Genomic DNA, 18,532 nt, shown 5'->3' on the forward strand with positions numbered 1-18,532 from the left:
ATGTGATAAATTATGAAGTTGGTATTGTTTATATATTCATCTCCCCTTTGTTAAGAGGTTTTGTACCAATTAGATTTAAATAGTTGTAACTCGTTACCTTTCCTGAACTCTTTTTTCAAGTTCTTTTCGGGCCCGATCCCCATTTCCAGATGAACCCTTGAACACGTGAATTAGATATGCATTTTTCACTTGAATTTAAATAGTTTTAAGTTTTGCTGTTATGAGATTTTTATTTCGTATTGAAAAGTAGCTTGCCTATCCCTTCTATTTGTAGTGAAGTAGTAATGCTTAATTTTGGGACAATATCGCTTAGAATAATTCTTGTTATGAGTCTTGAATTTTGACCTCCCCTTATTCAATTTTGAATGCCAAAGAAAACAATAAAATAGTTAGTATAAGCCAATTTATTTCGTAACTATCCTAATATATATAGGCCTAGCTGCCAAAGCCCAAAAATATTGGCCCGTCCAAAATCACAGTTTTGTTTTGTTTGTTCTTTCTTTTTTACTTTCCCACTAAAATAAAGAATAGTAGCGTAAAATTAAAATAGGTGAAAAGTGACGGCAAAATGCGAAACGACGACGAAAATCACGGCGATCATGGGCCGACGAAGCAGTAACTGATCGGACGCGGCAGGCGAGTTAGCTATCGCCGGTATGTTCTAATTTTTGCTTTAACCTCCAATTAGGGTTCCTTAAAAGGGCCATTTCCCCGCTGCTCGTTTCTGACTGCTGTGGATATGGCATTGCTACAAAGCCTACTCAATTAGGGTTGTGGAATGTATCACTCGTTGTTTAATAGATTTTGGCATGTCAAAGATTTTGGGACTAAAGGTCTGAGCTGGATATCTGCATTCTGAACTGAATATTTTTTTTTTCTCTGAGATTCTGTTTGATTGTGAACATGAACGATTAACCGAATTCAGTTTATTGATTATTAAACTTGTAGCTTTGGTGAAGCTATTTAGAGAAGGGCCTGTTTTAATTCAGTGCATTGTTTGTAGCCCCTGAGGATATCCTTTGATCAAAATGTCGGGGTGTTCTACTTCCGCATCCACTGAACTTCAAGACCCGAATCACCAGGATGCTGTTGTTGATTGCTCCAACTTATCCAAAACCTCTGACCACTGTGCTTTGCAACATGGGAATGAGGTCACTGAAGGGAACAAATTGGAGGATGGTAACCGAAACGTAGATGTGGCTGAGGAAGAAGATGAGGATGAAGATGCGGATTTCAATCCTTTCCTGAAAGAAACTAATTCAATAGAAGCTTCCTCAAGTTTGAGTTCTGAAGTTGAAGACTTGGACTTGGATGTTGCTGATAGCAGGGGAAAGCAATGTGCACCGGTTGGTAACGAGTCTGATGAAAAACATCGAGATACCGGTGGAAATGTTGAGAACTGTGATGAGATTGTGATGCAAACTGTAGATTCTTCTGGAAAAGAACGTGGAAAAAATTTGGACCTAGTTTATTCTTCCACCACTGAGAAGGAGTCTGCATTGGTAAATCAATCAGATAATGGATCACTATTTGACAAGGAGAATGGACTAGCCAGCATGGCAGATATTGGCAGTGCTACAGATTCCAGGAAATCTATGGTTGATTTAGAAACTGATGGTGCCATCTGCATGCGAACTAGGGCTCGTTATTCTCTTGCAAGTTTCACACTTGATGAGCTTGAAACTTTCCTTCAAGAAACTGACGATGAAGATGATCTCCAAAACGTCGATGATGAAGAGGAATATAGAAAATTCTTGGCAGCTGTTTTAAGAGGCGATTGTTCCCAGAATTTGCAAGAGAATACAAATGCTGATGATGAAGATGAAGAAAATGATGCTGACTTTGAGCTTGAACTTGAAGAGGCACTGGAAAGTGAACCAGAGGAGGTTGAAGAACGAAGAACGACTAGACGGAATAGAAGCCAAAAAGCATCCCTTGTACGCAGCATGAAGCATTCAGGACAGTTGAATAGACCATTGCGACCACTCTTACCATTTGCGTCAATTGGTTCCTTTTCAGCTGCAGATGGGAAGCACTTTACACCTAACATTTCTTCGTCCTATATGCCTCCTGTAAATAGTGGCTACACCTGTGGATTCACCCCACATCAGATAGGGCAGTTGCATTGTCTTATTCACGAGCATGTACAGCTACTTATTCAGGTTTTCTCTCTATGTGTTCTTGAGCCTGGGAAAAGCCATATTGCTTCCGAAGTTAAGGAATTAGCTGTACAGATGCTACAGAAACGTGATCAAGCACTGGCATGGAGAACGGTTCCATATCCGAGCTTTTGCTTCTTTCCCCCATATATCCATCCATCCGTGCAAGATGGGAATCAGAACATGTTGCCATCTACAGATGGCAATAATAATGCGCAGCAGAATTTTCCTTGTGGAAGTAACAGAGAGCTGCACCCTGATATCTTTTCCATGTCCAATGAGAGGCGGACATGTTTACCAGATGAACAGGCAGGCTCTTCTCGGACTCCAGAATACACCTCATGGGCCCCTTATGTTTGTGGTCCAGTGCTGTCTGTCACAGATGTAGCTCCACTTAGACTAGTTGAAAACTATATCGATGATGTTTCTACTGGTATGTCATTGACAATTGATGCTTTTGTCCTGCTTTTTTGAATATTGTCTGTGACTTGTTCTTTAATGCATTTTCATACTTCTATGAAATGTTTGGTAGCTGTCCGTGCATACGAACGCTATCAAATTGAGCGTGGTTTTGAGACTCCCAGTCAAAAGGAGCCCTTGTTTCCTCTTCGCAATTCCCTATGTTCCGCTGAATCTGATGGTCAAGGAGAAACGGATAACACTCTCCCAGATTCTAGTAAGGCGCCTTCCCCCTCTTCCAGGCATCGAATGCCCAAGAAGACAATGGCCACAACTCTGCTTGAAAAGGCCAAAAATCAACCAGTTGCTCCAGTTCCCAAGGAAATTGCTAAACTAGCTCAGAGGTTTTGGCCGTTGTTCAATCCTGCCCTTTATCCTCACAAGCCAGCTCCTGTTTCTCTTACTACTCGGGTGCTTTTTACCGATGCAGAGGATGAGTGAGTTGTATGCTTTTGTTTAGTAGTGCACACCATCGAAGATTTCAACATTCATTGAACTATATTCTTTGGTCTTGTCTCTAATTAAAGATTGTGAAATGATTGCATTTTCAACTATTCATAATCATACAAAAATTACAGTGAAGATCCTCTTGGTACAAACTGTTTTACGTCCTGTAGAAGCACACAAATATTTTCCGTTCTTAGATACTGCGATATTCATGGTCAATACTTGCAATCTTTGGTCTTTTGTGTGTGTGCTCATGTGATTGGTTATGTGACTTATGAGTTATGTGTCGAATCCATTTTCTAATAAGGACTACTCCAGTTTCTCCAGGTACATGTAATTTATTGACTATTATGGTGCTGGTTAATGTTTTTGAAATGAGTATACATCCGAGTCTTCCAATATGCTTTGCTGAAACATAGAAGTGAAAGTAACCAAATATAACGCTCAATGTATCTGTATATATCGTTTGATGTGCTGGTTTTAGTATATATCTTTTGATGTGAAGGTTTTAGTAAACAAAGATTCTCATTTTCATTCATGAACCTGTGCATACTTGTTTCTTCAATTATGCCTTACCATCTTCTGGACATGGAACTGACAGATTACTAGCCTTGGGTTTGATGGAATACAATACTGACTGGAAGGCTATACAGCAGCGGTTTCTTCCTTGCAAATCTAGGCATCAGGTAATGCATTTTATTGTGAACTGTAAATTATAAAGCCTGAAAAGTTGTGTGTTTTCTGGGGATATAGTTGACCAACTTTTAGCAATGTGTTGATGCTCAATTGTGTAGAACTTTTGAAGTCAATGTTTAGCATTTCCATCTGAAGGGTGTATGACATATTATCTATTGTTATTTGTGTATATGTAAACATACTTATGTAGCATGAACTGCAAAACAGATTTTCGTGAGGCAAAAGAATCGTGCATCATCAAAAGCGCCAGAAAATCCAATAAAGGTTTGTGATTATTTCTGATGCTGTTTGCTTCAAATCTTCCATCATGTTCTAGAAAGTAGCTTGTTTTGTTTTGTAGTCTGTGCGAAGGATAAAAAACTCTCCCCTGACTATGGACGAAATTGCTCGTGTTGAACTGGTATGCTCTTAGTGACTAATATTTGCAATGTTTTATGAGATGTTTCTTCTGGTTTATAAATGATTCAAATGATTCAGGGGTTAAAAAAGTTTAAACTTGACTTCATGTCCATATGGAGATGCTTCCTTCCTTATAGAGATCCGTCCTTGCTTCCAAGGCAGTGGCGCATTGCTTCTGGCACCCAGAAATCGTATAAATCTGATGCGAACAAGAAAGCAAAGCGGCGTCTGTATGAATTAAGAAGAAGAAGTAGCAAACCTTCTCCCTCAAGTTGGCGTTCATCATCCGAGAAAGAGGTATACATTTACTTCCGAACTTGATTAATTAGGTCTTTGTTGGCTTTCAAACGGATTTCCTTATTTGTTAACAAGTTAATTTTCAGATTAGCTGCTGCCATAATCCACCAATGATTTATATGTCCCCTTCTTGCGTGTTGAGATATATCAAGCATCCTAGTGCTTCCTGCTATATCGAATTTGTGTCTACATGCATGTGGCTAGTACATTGTTATGATAACTTTGTCATGCAGTCGAAGAACAATCAAAATCTTTCTTTTGTTGTACCCTGAGTTTTTCACGCTAATCAGTCCATGTGCTTGTACTCTCATGGAATTATGGTAGTATAGTATACCGGTGGAACTTGATATAAGCTCAGAGTCTCTAGATAAACCATTTAATTTCCTTCTAACTCAGGCAAATATTATCTTTATACTTGTTGTTTGGTCTTTCTTCAAGCCGTATAATCTTTACATCTTACCTGGTCGGTCAACATGATGCATATGTTCGAAGCCTTTTTCTGAACTTAAATTGTATGAAGTTTGATATGGATACATGCCAAAATACTAATAATAATTAATAAGTAACCTTCTCTAGTACATCATCTTAGTCCACCGATATGGCTATAACTAAGAACTGAAGGAAGCTACAATGATACTTTTTATTAGTTACTCGATGATGGAATTGAATACATTATGGATATAATCTGTAAAAATTTGTATACGATAATCTACTAATATGATAATTCATCTGAATTTAATAATTTCTCAATCCTTGTAGTATGCGCTCCCTGGAAAGTTGACACGCGACTTCTCTAATTCTAACAAATGATCTGTAAATTCTTAATTTACAGGGTGATAGCTCTGATAATGCTGTTGAAGAAACTAACAGTGGAGATAATCACATAGACAAGGAAGATGAAGCATATGTCCATGAGGCATTTTTGGCAGATTGGATGCCAGAGAACAATGCTTCTTCCAGTTTTCCCACTTGCCTGCCATCCCAGGAGGGTGCTCAAGCCAGAGAGCAGAAAGATAAACCTGGTTATCGAGACATCCGACCCGCAATTTGTACCAAGTCCGCACTTGCTGTAAGGTAAGCCCCCTGTTAACTTTTCACAATATTCAGCAGCATGTGTTTGTCATTCAGATAAATTACTATACTTACTGTCATTTCTAGGCCATCCAATTCTGAAGTAGTTATGCGGCCCTACCGAGCTCGGAGACCAAATAATGCACGGCTAGTCAAATTAGCTCCTGATTTGCCTCCTGTCAATCTGCCTCCATCTGTCCGAATTATGTCACAATCAGCTTTCAAAAATTCCCAAGCAATCACTTCTGCAAAAGATTCAGGCAATACTTTGAGAAATGCTGGTTTGATGGCAGAACATCGAACTTTGCATGCTGGGAGCAATATGCACTTGGGAGTTGGCTCTGGAGCAAACAGGATCAACCATGTTAATGTTACTACGAAAAGTCAGCAGCAAAATCATTCTGATGTCGCAACTAACAAACATACAGTAGAGAGAGGCGACTCAGATCTTCAGATGCATCCTCTACTATTCCAGGCACCTCAGGATTGTCATTCGCCTTACTACCCCAGCAGTGCTAGCACGTCTAGTTCTTTCACTTTCTTTCCAGGAAATCAACCACAACTAAGTCTCAGTCTTTTTCATAATCCCCGGCACATAAGAGACGCTGTGAACTTTCTCAGCAAGTCATCCAAGCCTCCTGAAAAGAATGCTGCAACATCCGGTGTTGATTTTCATCCTCTTCTACAGAGAAGTGATGATGTGGATGCAAATTCAGTAGCTACACATCCTGCTGGCAGGCTTCCTCCCATTGCAGCATCAAAGCCTCCCATTCGAAATCATCTTCCCTCAACAAGTAAGGCATCTGTAGATGGTAATTCAAGTGCTTTGGGTACAAAGGCCAGCAGCCTTACTAGAAAGGGTAATGAACTAGACTTGAATATCCACCTTAGTTTCACAGCCAAGAATCCAGAAAACAGAAATACAAATATACATGATGCTAGCAGATCACTAGCTGCTCCCGTATCTGGCATCATAGAATCAGAAAGTGCAAAAGATTCTAGCAAGAAGAGAGATTCTACTCCAGATGGGATTAGTAATGAGCTGCACTCAAATGAGACTCCAGTGGCTACTCCCAGAACCAGAGGAAGCAGGAAAGTGTCTGACGACATGGATGTTGAGTCCCTCCCCGAAATTGTAATGGAACAGGAAGAGCTGAGTGACTCCGAGGAAGAGTTTGGGGAAAACGTCGAGTTTGAGTGTGAGGAGATGGCCGATTCAGAAGCAGAGAGTACATCTGACTCGGAACAAGTTGTCAACATGCCAAATGAGGTACTGTTTCTCTAACTTTAAAATTTCTATGTAGTTACTCCTAAGAAGTGGTTGGATTATGTAAGACTTATAACCTCTTAAAAACTCTGCTAATTTGTTTCAGGAAGTACACCTGGATGAAACAGATGCAGATATTGGCGATGGACGGGTGCCAAATTCCGAGAATGATTTTGAAAGCAACCCTTGCAGCACATCAGAAGGATTGGATAGGGTAGAGAGGGAGCTTAGTGTCTCTCTGAATCTGAATTCCTGCCCTCCAGTTTCTCCATATGAATTTGGACCATTTGGTACGAGAGGAACAATTTGTGATAATCAATTTCTCGTTGATTCAAAAGCCTCCACCAGAACGCAGAAACGCGCTTCTAAGCATCTCAGTGGCGACGCTTCATCAAGAAATCCCAGAAAACGTGCCTGCAGATCCAATTCTAGTTCAAACACCGTTAATATTGTAGAAAACTCAAAGAATGTTACCCAAGATGAATTTGGTTGAGTGATGATCAATTTGTATGTATTAGTGTAGAGCTCTTGCCGTATAGTTTTCACTTGAAAGAAAATTTCAAAATGGATTGGGGTCATTTGCCTTTTAATCCAACTACTAAATGAGCATTGTTGTATTTTTAGAAATATGAGTGGGACGTTTACTTTGAGGTTAGTCCTAATACAGATTAATTTCTTATTTACTAAAATGGTTGGAATATTTCAAAATTTTTAATAATTTATATTATTTAAATTAATTTAATCTTATTAAAGAAATAGGATTGTATAAATTGTTATTGTAAGAATAAAAATGCCCTCTAGATGAAAAAGACAGTAAAAATAATGTGGCGAGGTTTTTGGACAAGCATACAAAACGACACAAGTAGAATGTTAATATGGACACGTGTCGGATGCTTATTGAACACCTGGCACTTGGGCTCCACTCAAGCTGATGGTACCGTGTACTCGCAGCAGGTAAAAGTTTCAGACCTTTTAACATACAACAATGGCTGGTAACAATGTTTTGTCAGTGATTTCGAATTTCATATTTGTGGGAGAGACATGTGTGCACGAAACCATTGTTTTTCTTTTTCACCCATTTCTCTCAATCCCTCAGTAGAATTCGAGGCCCAAAACATTTGATCTTCATCATCCTCTCCTTTTCTCATTAATACAGACAGACATGATTTCTGAGGTTTGTTTACGGGAAACTTTATCTTGAATGCTTCCGGTTACATGACTTTTTTGTTGCTAGCTTGAAACTCAACTTTTGTTTCCCTTTCTAGTTATATTTCCTTCCTTGTTATGATGGTTTATCTTCTTACACTGCTTAAAGATTATTTGGCATCTTTTTTTTTCCGACAATGGTCGGAACTCAAAGAAAGATTATATTTGTTCGGTTTTGTTTCTGGAAAAAATGGATTGATTCTTAAAGTATTTATTTATGAAAACGGTCTAAGTAGGATTGGAAAGTAGTTTAATTTTGAGCAGATCCCGTATACATGTGGTTTGATGGCTGGCTTGTGTCTTAATATAATGAAGAACAAATTGTTGGTTTTGTTTGAAATTTGAAGTGTTAGTGTTTGAAATGTTTAGATGAAGAAAATGAAGGGGCACTGGTTCGCTAATGATGATATCCCTATGAATATACTAAGCCGTTTGTCTACGAAGACATTGCATCTCTTCAAGTCGGTTTCCAAAGATTGGCTGAATCTCATCTCTGACCGCTCATTCATCAGCCTCCAGTTGAAAAGAAGCGAGCCCGTCTCGGGTTTTTACTTCCAGGAGGTATTTCAGTGGACTGATGATGAATATGTAGATCAATGTATTAGCTACATTAATGTTGGAGTGGAGAGAGTGAATGTGTGGTGCAATGTCTTGGATTTCCTGCCTGATAACGTAGTCGTCCTGTCACTCAACAACGGCCTTTTATGTTGTCGAACCTCTTTCCCAAACTCCCACCCCATGATCTATGTCTGCAACCCTTTGAACAAGCAATGGAGAAGTCTAATGTGGCCTAATAATATTGCCAAAGACTGCAGCATAGCCCTTGCTTTTGACCCTTTTCGAGATCCCATTGATGTCTCCACAGATTTCAAGCTGGTTGCGGTGAGCAGGATTGAGGAGGGATACAAACAAATTCTTGTAGAAGAAGATGAAGAAGAGGAGGAAGAAGAAGAATATAGTTTCTTCTTTGACATATACTCGTCTAAAACTCGTTCATGGAGGAGATCAAAGGAGTGTTGCAAGTGCAATCACGAGCTCACTAAAAACAGAGGTGTTCTTGCAGATGGGATTTTGTATTGGCTGGTTGGTCATGGCTATGGAATTCTCATGTTTGATCTTCAAAACGAGCTGTCTTGGTTGATTCCCGGCCCTCTCCCATCTGCAGAGTTCACTTGCACCCCGGAAATGTGCATAGGAGAATCACAAGGCAAACTGTGCTATGTTATAATCTCAGAACATGGGATGCAACTATGGATTCTCGAGGATCAATTTGCACCAAAGTGGGATTTGAAGTTCCATGCATCTTTAGACGAGTTGGAGGGCGAAAACGTAGCTGTGTTGTACAATTTGGAGGAGAAGATACGAAGCCGGTTGTCCAGAGATGTGATTCCTTGGATGGATCCTTTGTCTTTCAAAGATGGAGTCGTGCTTCTACGCGTTTCAGCTGCTGTCTATCTATACGAGTTTGGTATGAGGAGGAGGATGAAGAAGCTCTGTGATGTTTCGACTTTGGGGCCCAAGGCCATGTTCTCTCCCATTGTTGTTCCATACACCATGAGTTTGGTTCCAGTTGAGCAAGCATAGCATAGATAGATGAAGAGATCGTGTTATTTTGTAGTTTTTGAGGCTCTGCACAAGTTTAGTTGCAAATGTTATGCTATACAGCACTGATATAGATATTTTGTAGTGTTGCGGGAAATGTTCTCTACTTTCTATACAGTTTATGAAGATCGATTACTAGGTGATTTTGTCTGTCTATGGCTGCGGAATTTTGTGGAAAGATTTGTATCATTTTTATTAATCTTTGATGGTATATGCGGATTAGATTTTTAGTATTACAACATGTGCATTGCTCATTGCTCTCGTTTCGGTTTCGGTTAATTGTCACACGTGTTTGCCGAAGATCGTTAATCGAATAATCGTCTCTCTTTTTTTTTTTGTTTTTTTTAATATTTATTTATTTTATTATGTATTTTTTCAACTTTTCCCGATATACTCCCTCCCTTCATGAAAGAACTTTCTATCTTTCCTTTTCGGGATGTCCACAAAAAGACTTCGTACCTATTTTTGGACTATACCCCACTACCACTTATAATTACTTACTTTTCACTTTTTCACAAAGGTAAATATCACTTTAAACCCCAAACTATTTTCGCACTATCAATTATATCCTGAACCATCAAAAATACTCCCTCCGTCCCAGCTTTTTGTATCCACTTTTAGTAGTAAATACTATTAAAAGTGGATATAAAAAGCTGGGACGGAGGGAGTAATTTTTTAAACCTTGAACTATTAATTTTGTATCAATTGTATCATTCATTCATTTTTTTAGCTTCAAAAGTTTAACGTGGCTCATCGGATACCACAATGTATTTAGAATCATCATTTTTTGACCTATATTATATAAAACGACGTGATTATATGCATTACCCATTAAAAATTCAAATGATGAAAAATGAAGAAATGGTACAATTGATACAAAATTGATAGTTCAAGGTTTAAAAAATTGTTTTCAATAGTTCAGGATATAATTGATAGTGCGAAAATAGTTTGGGATTTAAAGTGACATTTACCCTTTTCACAACTCTCAATATTAATTATAACACATTTTCACTACTCTCAATACATTTAATAACTTTTTCTCCACTCTCAATACACTCAACAATCTTTTTCTTAAAGCTCGTGTTAGAGCATCTTCAATGCATTGGTGCTTAGGGGGTGTCTTAGAAGGTGGTCCCCACCTAAGACACACCCCTCTCCAATGCATTGTGTCTTAAATGGGTGCTTAGGTCCCCATTTCCACAAAATTTACATTTCTACACTTTTATTTTTAAAATTTAAATTTTATTAAAATTAAAATTCTACATTACAATAATTTAAAGACATAATTTAAATACATTAAAAAAAATAAAAATTACAATAATTTCCTAGGGCTCAATCGGACCAAAACGAGACCAAATGTGCTCCTTCAAGTCCAAAGTGAGGCGAGCATGCATCTTCGCGTCTCGCATGGATGCTTGTCGTGCAAGAAATGCACGAAAATCCGACGGAGCACCGGCACGAGGTTGAGATGCGGCGCTACTCGAAGCTTCGTCGATGTCTTCTTCCCACTGTGTTGCGTGCTCGCCTTCGTCTTCGATGATCATGTTGTGCAAAATGATGCACGTGAACATGATGTCGCTCATCTCCTCCTTGCTCCAAAGACGCGATGGGCCTTTGACGATTGCCCAATGAGCTTGAAGGACGCCGAAGGCTCGTTCAATATCCTTGAGAGCCGCTTTCTGCATCACTTTGAATCTCTTCCCCTTCGGATCCGTCGGATGTGTAGGACTCTTCACGAATACCGGCTAATTGAGATAGATGCCGTCAGTCAAGTAGTACCCACTTGTGTAGTAGGCGTTGTTGACTTGATATGTGATCGGCACCCCATTCCTTGCAGTCGATCGTTGAACAACGTCGAGTTGTTGAGCACGTTGATGTCGTTGTTCGAACCAGGAGTCCCAAAAAAAGCATGCCAGATCCATAGATCTTGCGATGCGACGGCTTCGAGGATGATGGTCGGTTCTCCCTGATCGCCGTTGGACAATTCTTCCACGGCCAATGCATGCAATCGAGGCTCCCTAGCATTCCCGGGAAGCCGTGCTTCGCCTCGTGCATTGCTAGAAGACGTTGGCAGTCGGTGGAAGTTGGCCTCCTCAAGTATTCCGCGCCGAAGAGGTGAATAATGGCTCGACAGAATCTACGCAAGCACTCCAACGAGGTGGACTCTGCAATCTGGAGATACTCGTTGTACTGGTCCGCTGCCCCACCGTTAGCTAGCATACGAACAACAACCGTGCATTTCTGCAACGGTGTGAAGCCGGGTCTCCCAAGCCCATCCGTGCGTTGTTGGAAGTATGGATCGGATGCGACGGCATTAACTATACGCAAAAACAACGCACGACGCATGCGAAATCGGCGGCGGAAGACATTGTCGGGGTAGACCGAATTTTCAGTAAAGTAATCCGCGTGCAAACGTAGCGCGCCGGCTTCACGATCCCGATGAATGTAGGCCTTTTTTGCCACTCTTCGTCGTCGCCGAAGAGGTTGCGCATCCGGATCACCAATATCTTGAACAATTTGATTAAATTCTTACACAAGATTGGAAAATTCTTGAGCACGTCGCTAATCCTCGTGGCTTGATGAAGAGAAAGACATTTCTTATAGAGAATTTTTGTTGTGGAGATGATTTGTAGGTAATAAAATGATTGGAATTAAGTTGGGATATATATAGATAAAGTGAATATATATATATATATATATTAAAATCTAGAAGTCGAATTAAAAAAAAAATCAAACGGCAATATTTAAAAAAAAAAACGAATTTCGATTTTTTTTTAAATGGGGCGCGTCCGGAGGACGCGCCATCCATTTCTTCTCTTCGACCCGGGTCTCCGCCAAGACACGGCCTCGCATCAGGCCGCGTCTCCAGTGCAGCCGCCCTCCCTAAGCGCCGGATCGAGACTCCCTTCGACGCATGCGGTAGAGATGCTCTTATTCCCTCCTAGGAAGTTCTTTCATGGACGGAGAAAATAGTTCGTTTCATTTCAATCCCACTTTTTTTTGTCAAAACCTGTTCCAAATCTATTTTCCTACACAACTACACTAAAATCCGTCTTTGATCTCTAATTTTCAATCAAATTCCTGAACCATGGGTTGGGGGCGGTAGCCACCAAGCCAAATTTTTCGGACAGTCCGTACAATTCATCTTTATGTTCAAGTATAATCTTAATGGACTTAGAATTATAATTTGATCACTAATTATAATCAATATTTGTTTTCTTTTTATCTTTTTATTGATTCAATAACAAATATATTAAAAGCATATTAAAAAACTATCTCTCTATGTTTTTTAAAAAATTCATCTATCTTTTACAAGAATAAATTAATTTTTTATTATTATTTTGAATTTTTTTTCTCTTTCTCTGAAAATGGGACTGGGCTATGAGCCGAGCTACATATATATTAAGTTAAATATATTAATACATATAAAATAAAATTTTGGGGTTGCATTGGGCTCCAGCCCAGTGCAGCCCCAACTAAGATCCGCCCATGCTTAGAGCATCCGCAATGGGCTTACTTGATAGCCTACTTGATAGCTTACTTGATAGTGGGGGACCACATTGAGTAAGTAGTGCTGCATTAGGATTACTTGATAGCCTTCTTGATAACATTAGTTTTCATTTTTATGTTTTTCATTTAAATTTAATTGATCAAATTTAAATAACATATTTTTCTAATAGTTAAATACGCCATTAAACTAAAACATCATTAAAAATTACATAAAAAATTACATAAAATTTAAGAAGTGTGAGGATAAATGGAGGATGGGTTTTTTAAAGAGGAGAAGAAAAAAAAAATGGAACGGTCGGTCAAAGCACGGAAATATGAGCATGATACTATTCGACTCGATACTAAACAAATTAAATTTGAGCATGATATTTGGCATTCAGATATTCGGTCAAAGCACGGAAATTACTTGTTTTGATATTTGGCATTCAGATATGGCATTTTAATATGTACGTTTAAGCTTGTGAGTTTTGTGATCTTCAAAGTATTTGATAAATAAAATTTGAGATTCGACTCGATACTAAACAAATTAAATTTGAGCATGATACTATTCGACTCGACTCGATTCAGTTATATCCCTATGACTTAGTTGTAAATTCTAGATTTAAAGCTTCAATTCACAACCACGATTATTCCTAGTTGTGAATTTTAATTTTATAACTCAAATTCACAACCAAAACTATTAATAGTTGTGAATTATAGTTTTAAAACTCAAATTCACGATGAACTTATATTCGAGCTGTGAATTTTATAGATTTAGAACTTGAATTCACACTAAAACTAATTTACAACTAATCAAATTTCAAGTTGTCAATTTATCGTAAATTTAGAAATAATTGTGAATTTAAGAACAATAACAATACAAACTCGATTAATCACATTTAATTACAAAAATAACACTAAAACAACACTAATATATAAAAATCAGATAACTTGCTATACTAACATTCAAATTCTAGATTTCTTTGCTAAAACATAGTTCTTTTTTTTTAAGAAAGAGGATCTATAATAGTTTCCTATTTATCATTGAAACATAGTTATTAGACATTTTTATTCTTTTATTTGCATCACGGCAGCTCACGCGACTCCGGCCAGACGGCGACTTCGCGCGGACTTCTGAAGCGACAAAGGAGCCGAGGGTGAATGAGGAGAGTAGGAGAGTTCAAAGAAAGTAAAAAAAAAAATTGATTAAAGAATAAACTAAGGTAATGACGTAATCTATATATTATATAAAAGAGCAGTATAACGGCTATTTTTTTCAACCAAAAATTCTCTCTCTTCATTTTCTTTTTTATTTTGATTCTTTTATAAAAAAAATCGTCAACTTTGATTAATAAAAAGATATTCAGCATGGATGTTAAATTAAAGATAACGAAAAGATCTTTAATTTGATATAAAAATTATAAAAAAATAAATTTAAAGCGAATAAGTTATTATCAATTAAAGTTACAAACTTATTTTTTTCTCTCTCTCATCTTTTATCTCTCCTTTCTCTTTTATAATTTCTTTTAGTTATCAATGAAAATCAATTAATTGGTAATTGAAAATTTATATATTTTCGAATTCATTTTTTTTATTGAATTTCAATTTTATATTTACATTTATTTACTCCCTCCGTCCCACGAATCTTGACACGTTTTCCTTTTTGGGCCGTCCCACGAATCTTGACACGTTTCTTTTTTGGGTAATATTTATTACTTTCTCTCTCCTACTTTATCACCTTTATTATATTCTTTCTCCTACTTTATCACTTTTATTACCTTCTCTCTCCTACTTTATCAATTTTATACTTTATTAATTACACACTTAAAACACTAATCTACAACTCCTTAATTCCCGTGCCGAATCCAAACGTGTCAAGACTCGCGGGACGGAGGGAGTATATTTAAATTATAAATATTTAATATACATATTTATTTATTTAAAATATCTTTTAGTTTCCATACTGATCGTGCATCGCACGAGTGGGCGTGTGCTAGTCTTAAATAAAAGTTAGTTTTTTTTTAAAGGTATCTTTTATGTTTGTTACACTAGAATAAATAATTTTATTAATTGACTTTATGTTATAATATCAATCATCAAGTAAGTATTTTACATTTACTAGTACGCACTCCCGTGCGATGCACGGATCGCGATATATTTTATTATTTTTAATTTTTTAAAATATATAAAAATGTCAAAATATCATCATTTATGAGTTAAATTAATTAATGATCAAAAATATTTTTTGTTAACTTAAATATTAGTATTTGATTTGAAATAGTAGGGTATAACAATATTATCAATTCAATGAGTATAATATTAAATTTACTAACAATCGTATAATAATAGTAATTAAATTTACAAATTATAAAGAGAATAATTCAAATAAATCTCATTTTAAGAAAATTACAATGAATAAATAAATTTATATAATATTTTGCATTCAAGTTTTTATATATATATGACTAATTTTTCATCTATCTATATTAAAATTGTTATAAATTTCACTTTTTAAAATTAAAAGTTCTAAAATAAATCAATATAATCTTCTTCTCATTAATTGGATTTATTTTTTTAATATATGTAAATTCAAAATAATTATAATTAAACAATCATGATTTTTTTGAAAAAAATGACATGTACTTATTTTTTCCATCAAAAAATAAAAATAATCGTAAAAAAGTGTATAATCTTCAACATTAAAGGTAGATGACAGGAGAACAAAATAATTTTAACATTATAAACGATCCTAACTTATTCGTTTTGAATTATTTGCTATGTATATTTGTTTCTACTACTATTAAGTATGCAGATTTGTTTGTATTTAGAATTATATCAAATCTACCCTAAAAAAGTTATATCAAATCTATAATCTATAAATTAATTTATCAAACATGCATATTTACAAATACTTTAGTCACATATTTTTAAAAAATATTTATGAATTGTCACTATTTTCTTAAAAATTTGTATATAACAAATATTAATAAATATGTCAATATGTGTTGGCCAGTGGATGAGTGGCAAACACACTGAAGAAACATATGGGGCAACAATAATTGTTGTTGCACTTAATTGACATTTTCCACAATTAAATTTTACGTGAAAAATATAAATTTTGTGTGTGGATAAAAGGATAAGTGGTGAACTAAAAAGGAACTAAAATGAAAGAACGTGGGATTGTAGCATATTTTTTGTAAATTCAAAAGAACGTGCATCTTCATTTTGTAGACGTTTTTTAAGATTTTTGCCGGGAAAGAATCGGTCATAAAACTGTGCTTTTATATATAATATAGATTTGTGCCTCTTCTGTTCTTCCCTAATGAGAAACAGGTCCAGCAAAAGAAACCCCGGACTGCATCTCAAGACTCTTCTCTTCTTCGAAATCCAGATTGGGGCAAAAAAAGCAAAATCTTTTACAAGCTTCATTGCTGTTGACATCGAAGCGATCACCGCCATTTCATCCTTATTTCTCTCTGCAATTCTCCATCACCACTTTGTATGTACAATCTCATGTTACTTCCTCAACTCAAAAAGTTCCACACATCAACAACCACTACCATTCTGCGCCACTGCGTCGAGACTTCCAACTTGCCAAAAGCCAAAGCAATACACGCAAAGCTCATCAAAACATCCCAACACGAATCAGATTCCTTATTCACCCACAACCATCTCATCAACGCCTACGTCAAATGTGGGGACACCGCGAGTGGCCTCCAACTGTTCGACGAAATGCCTGAGAGGAACGTTGTGTCGTGGACGGCCCTCATCGCCGGTTTCGTGCAAAAGGGCTTCCCTGCCGAAACACTCTCTCTGTTCTCAGATATGCACAGGAGCAGCATTCGCCCCAACGAGTTCACCTTCGTCAGCGTGCTCCACGCTTGCTCTTTTGCACAGACCTTCCACTTGATTTGTGCTTTTCAAGTCTTTGCGATGGTCATCAAGTTTGGATTTGAGAATAATGTTTATTTAGTGAATGCGTTGCTGACTACTTTGATAAGAAATGCTGAGTTGGATGAAGCTGCTAAGGTCTTCGAGGAGTGCTTCAACAGAGATATCGTGTCGTGGAATGCTGTATTCGATGGCTTCTTGAAATTCAGCTGCAATTGCATACCCAATTTCTGGCGTAGGATGATCTTCGAAGGTGTAAAACCGGATGCATTCACTTTTGCCACTGTTCTAACTGGTTTAGCCGACCTTTCGAATCTCGAAACCGGGCTGCGAGTCCATGCCTTGCTCATCAAATCCGGGCATAGAAGTGAGAGATGTGTGGGGAATGCTTTGGTCGACATGTACTTGAAAAGTAGAAGATTAGACGAAGGTTTGGCAGCGTTCGAGGAGATCCCATCGAAGGATGTTTACTCTTGGACTCAGATTGCAGCTGGTTGTCTGGACTCCGGGGAGGCAGTGGCGGCGCTCAGGGTGATCGGAGAGATGAGGAGGGCCGGGATCCGGCCTAACAAGTTCACCCTAGCAACGGGGCTCAACGCGTGTGCTAGCTTATCGAGCCTTGATGAAGGGCGGAAAATGCAAGCTCTGGCGGCTAAACTAGGCGATGAAGAAGTTGATGTCTGTGTGGACAATGCTCTGCTCGACATGTATGCCAAGTGCGGGCACATGGACAGCGCACTGAGGGTGTTTTCCTCCATGAGTGAACGCTCGGTGGTGTCGTGGACAACGATGATCATGGGGTACGCGCAGAACGGGGAGGCTGAGGAGGCTCTTAAAGTTTTCGAAGAGATGAGGACGCGGGTAGAGAGGCCTAATCACATCACCCTCATCTGCGTGCTGTATGCGTGCAGCCAAGGGGGGCTTGTCGACAGAGGGCTCAGCTATTTCTCTTCGATGAGCCGAGAATTCGGCATTGTGCCGAGAGAGGATCACTACGTGTGCGTGGTGAATCTGCTCGGCCGCGTGGGGCGCATCAGGGAAGCGGAGGAGCTCGTCCTCCGCATCCCATTTGAGCCGAGCGCTGTCGTTTGGCAGACATTGCTCGGGGCCTGTCGTCTCCACGGGGACGTAGAGACGGCTAGACGGGCTGCAGAACTAGCACTGGCCGTCGATCGGGATGATCCCTCGACGTATGTGTTGATGTCCAATACTTTTGCTGATTTTGAGGATTGGGGGAGTGCGAGGACATTGAGGGAGTGGTTGGAGAATAGGGATATCAAGAAAATGCCGGGTACAAGTTGGCTTGAGATCAGTAGAGGTTCGAGATAGCTCCTGCGGGTTAACATTTGTTAGATTAGTGCGTATGGTTAGTGGAACATTTTATTTTATTTTTACTTTGGAGAGGGGGTAGCGGTGGGGTTTGAATCCTAGACATCACTGTTCACAGACATGAATTCATGCCGCTTGGTGTCCCATCGGGGACGATGGAACAAAATTATTGTAACCGTCAAAATGAATTTTATGAAATATTGGAGAGCTATTTCGAACA

At 38.2% G+C, this 18,532-nt stretch overlaps 4 protein-coding genes across 4 annotated transcripts; 3 read left to right on the forward strand and 1 right to left on the reverse strand.

Annotated features, from left to right (window-relative positions):
* The first annotated feature begins 467 nt into the window (after nt 1–467).
* On the forward strand, nt 468–7,422 carry LOC131019551 (uncharacterized). The gene is made up of 10 exons (XM_057948117.1): nt 468–654; nt 1,004–2,592; nt 2,692–3,055; nt 3,667–3,751; nt 3,969–4,025; nt 4,102–4,161; nt 4,239–4,457; nt 5,290–5,531; nt 5,616–6,798; nt 6,902–7,422. Exons 2-10 carry the CDS (start codon nt 1,029–1,031, stop codon nt 7,286–7,288), a joined length of 4,161 nt encoding a protein of 1,386 aa, XP_057804100.1. The 5' UTR covers nt 468–654; nt 1,004–1,028; the 3' UTR covers nt 7,289–7,422.
* A 379-nt stretch (nt 7,423–7,801) lies between these two features.
* On the forward strand, nt 7,802–9,756 carry LOC131019557 (F-box protein At5g49610-like). The gene is made up of 2 exons (XM_057948133.1): nt 7,802–7,969; nt 8,371–9,756. The coding sequence occupies exons 1-2, from the start codon at nt 7,958–7,960 to the stop codon at nt 9,583–9,585; spliced, it is 1,227 nt and encodes a 408-aa protein (XP_057804116.1). The 5' UTR covers nt 7,802–7,957; the 3' UTR covers nt 9,586–9,756.
* A 587-nt stretch (nt 9,757–10,343) lies between these two features.
* Nucleotides 10,344–11,949, reverse strand: LOC131023228 (uncharacterized). The gene is made up of 3 exons (XM_057952769.1): nt 11,494–11,949; nt 10,957–11,348; nt 10,344–10,395 (listed from the first exon to the last, which is right to left on the reverse strand). Exons 1-3 carry the CDS (start codon nt 11,947–11,949, stop codon nt 10,344–10,346), a joined length of 900 nt encoding a protein of 299 aa, XP_057808752.1.
* A 4,439-nt stretch (nt 11,950–16,388) lies between these two features.
* LOC131019556 (putative pentatricopeptide repeat-containing protein At3g15130) lies at nt 16,389–18,532 on the forward strand. Its single transcript, XM_057948132.1, has one exon. It carries the CDS (start codon nt 16,594–16,596, stop codon nt 18,310–18,312), a length of 1,719 nt encoding a protein of 572 aa, XP_057804115.1. The 5' UTR covers nt 16,389–16,593; the 3' UTR covers nt 18,313–18,532.

This window comes from Salvia miltiorrhiza, chromosome 4 (genome assembly GCF_028751815.1).
Source record: "Salvia miltiorrhiza cultivar Shanhuang (shh) chromosome 4, IMPLAD_Smil_shh, whole genome shotgun sequence".
Taxonomy (NCBI): Eukaryota; Viridiplantae; Streptophyta; class Magnoliopsida; order Lamiales; family Lamiaceae; genus Salvia; species Salvia miltiorrhiza.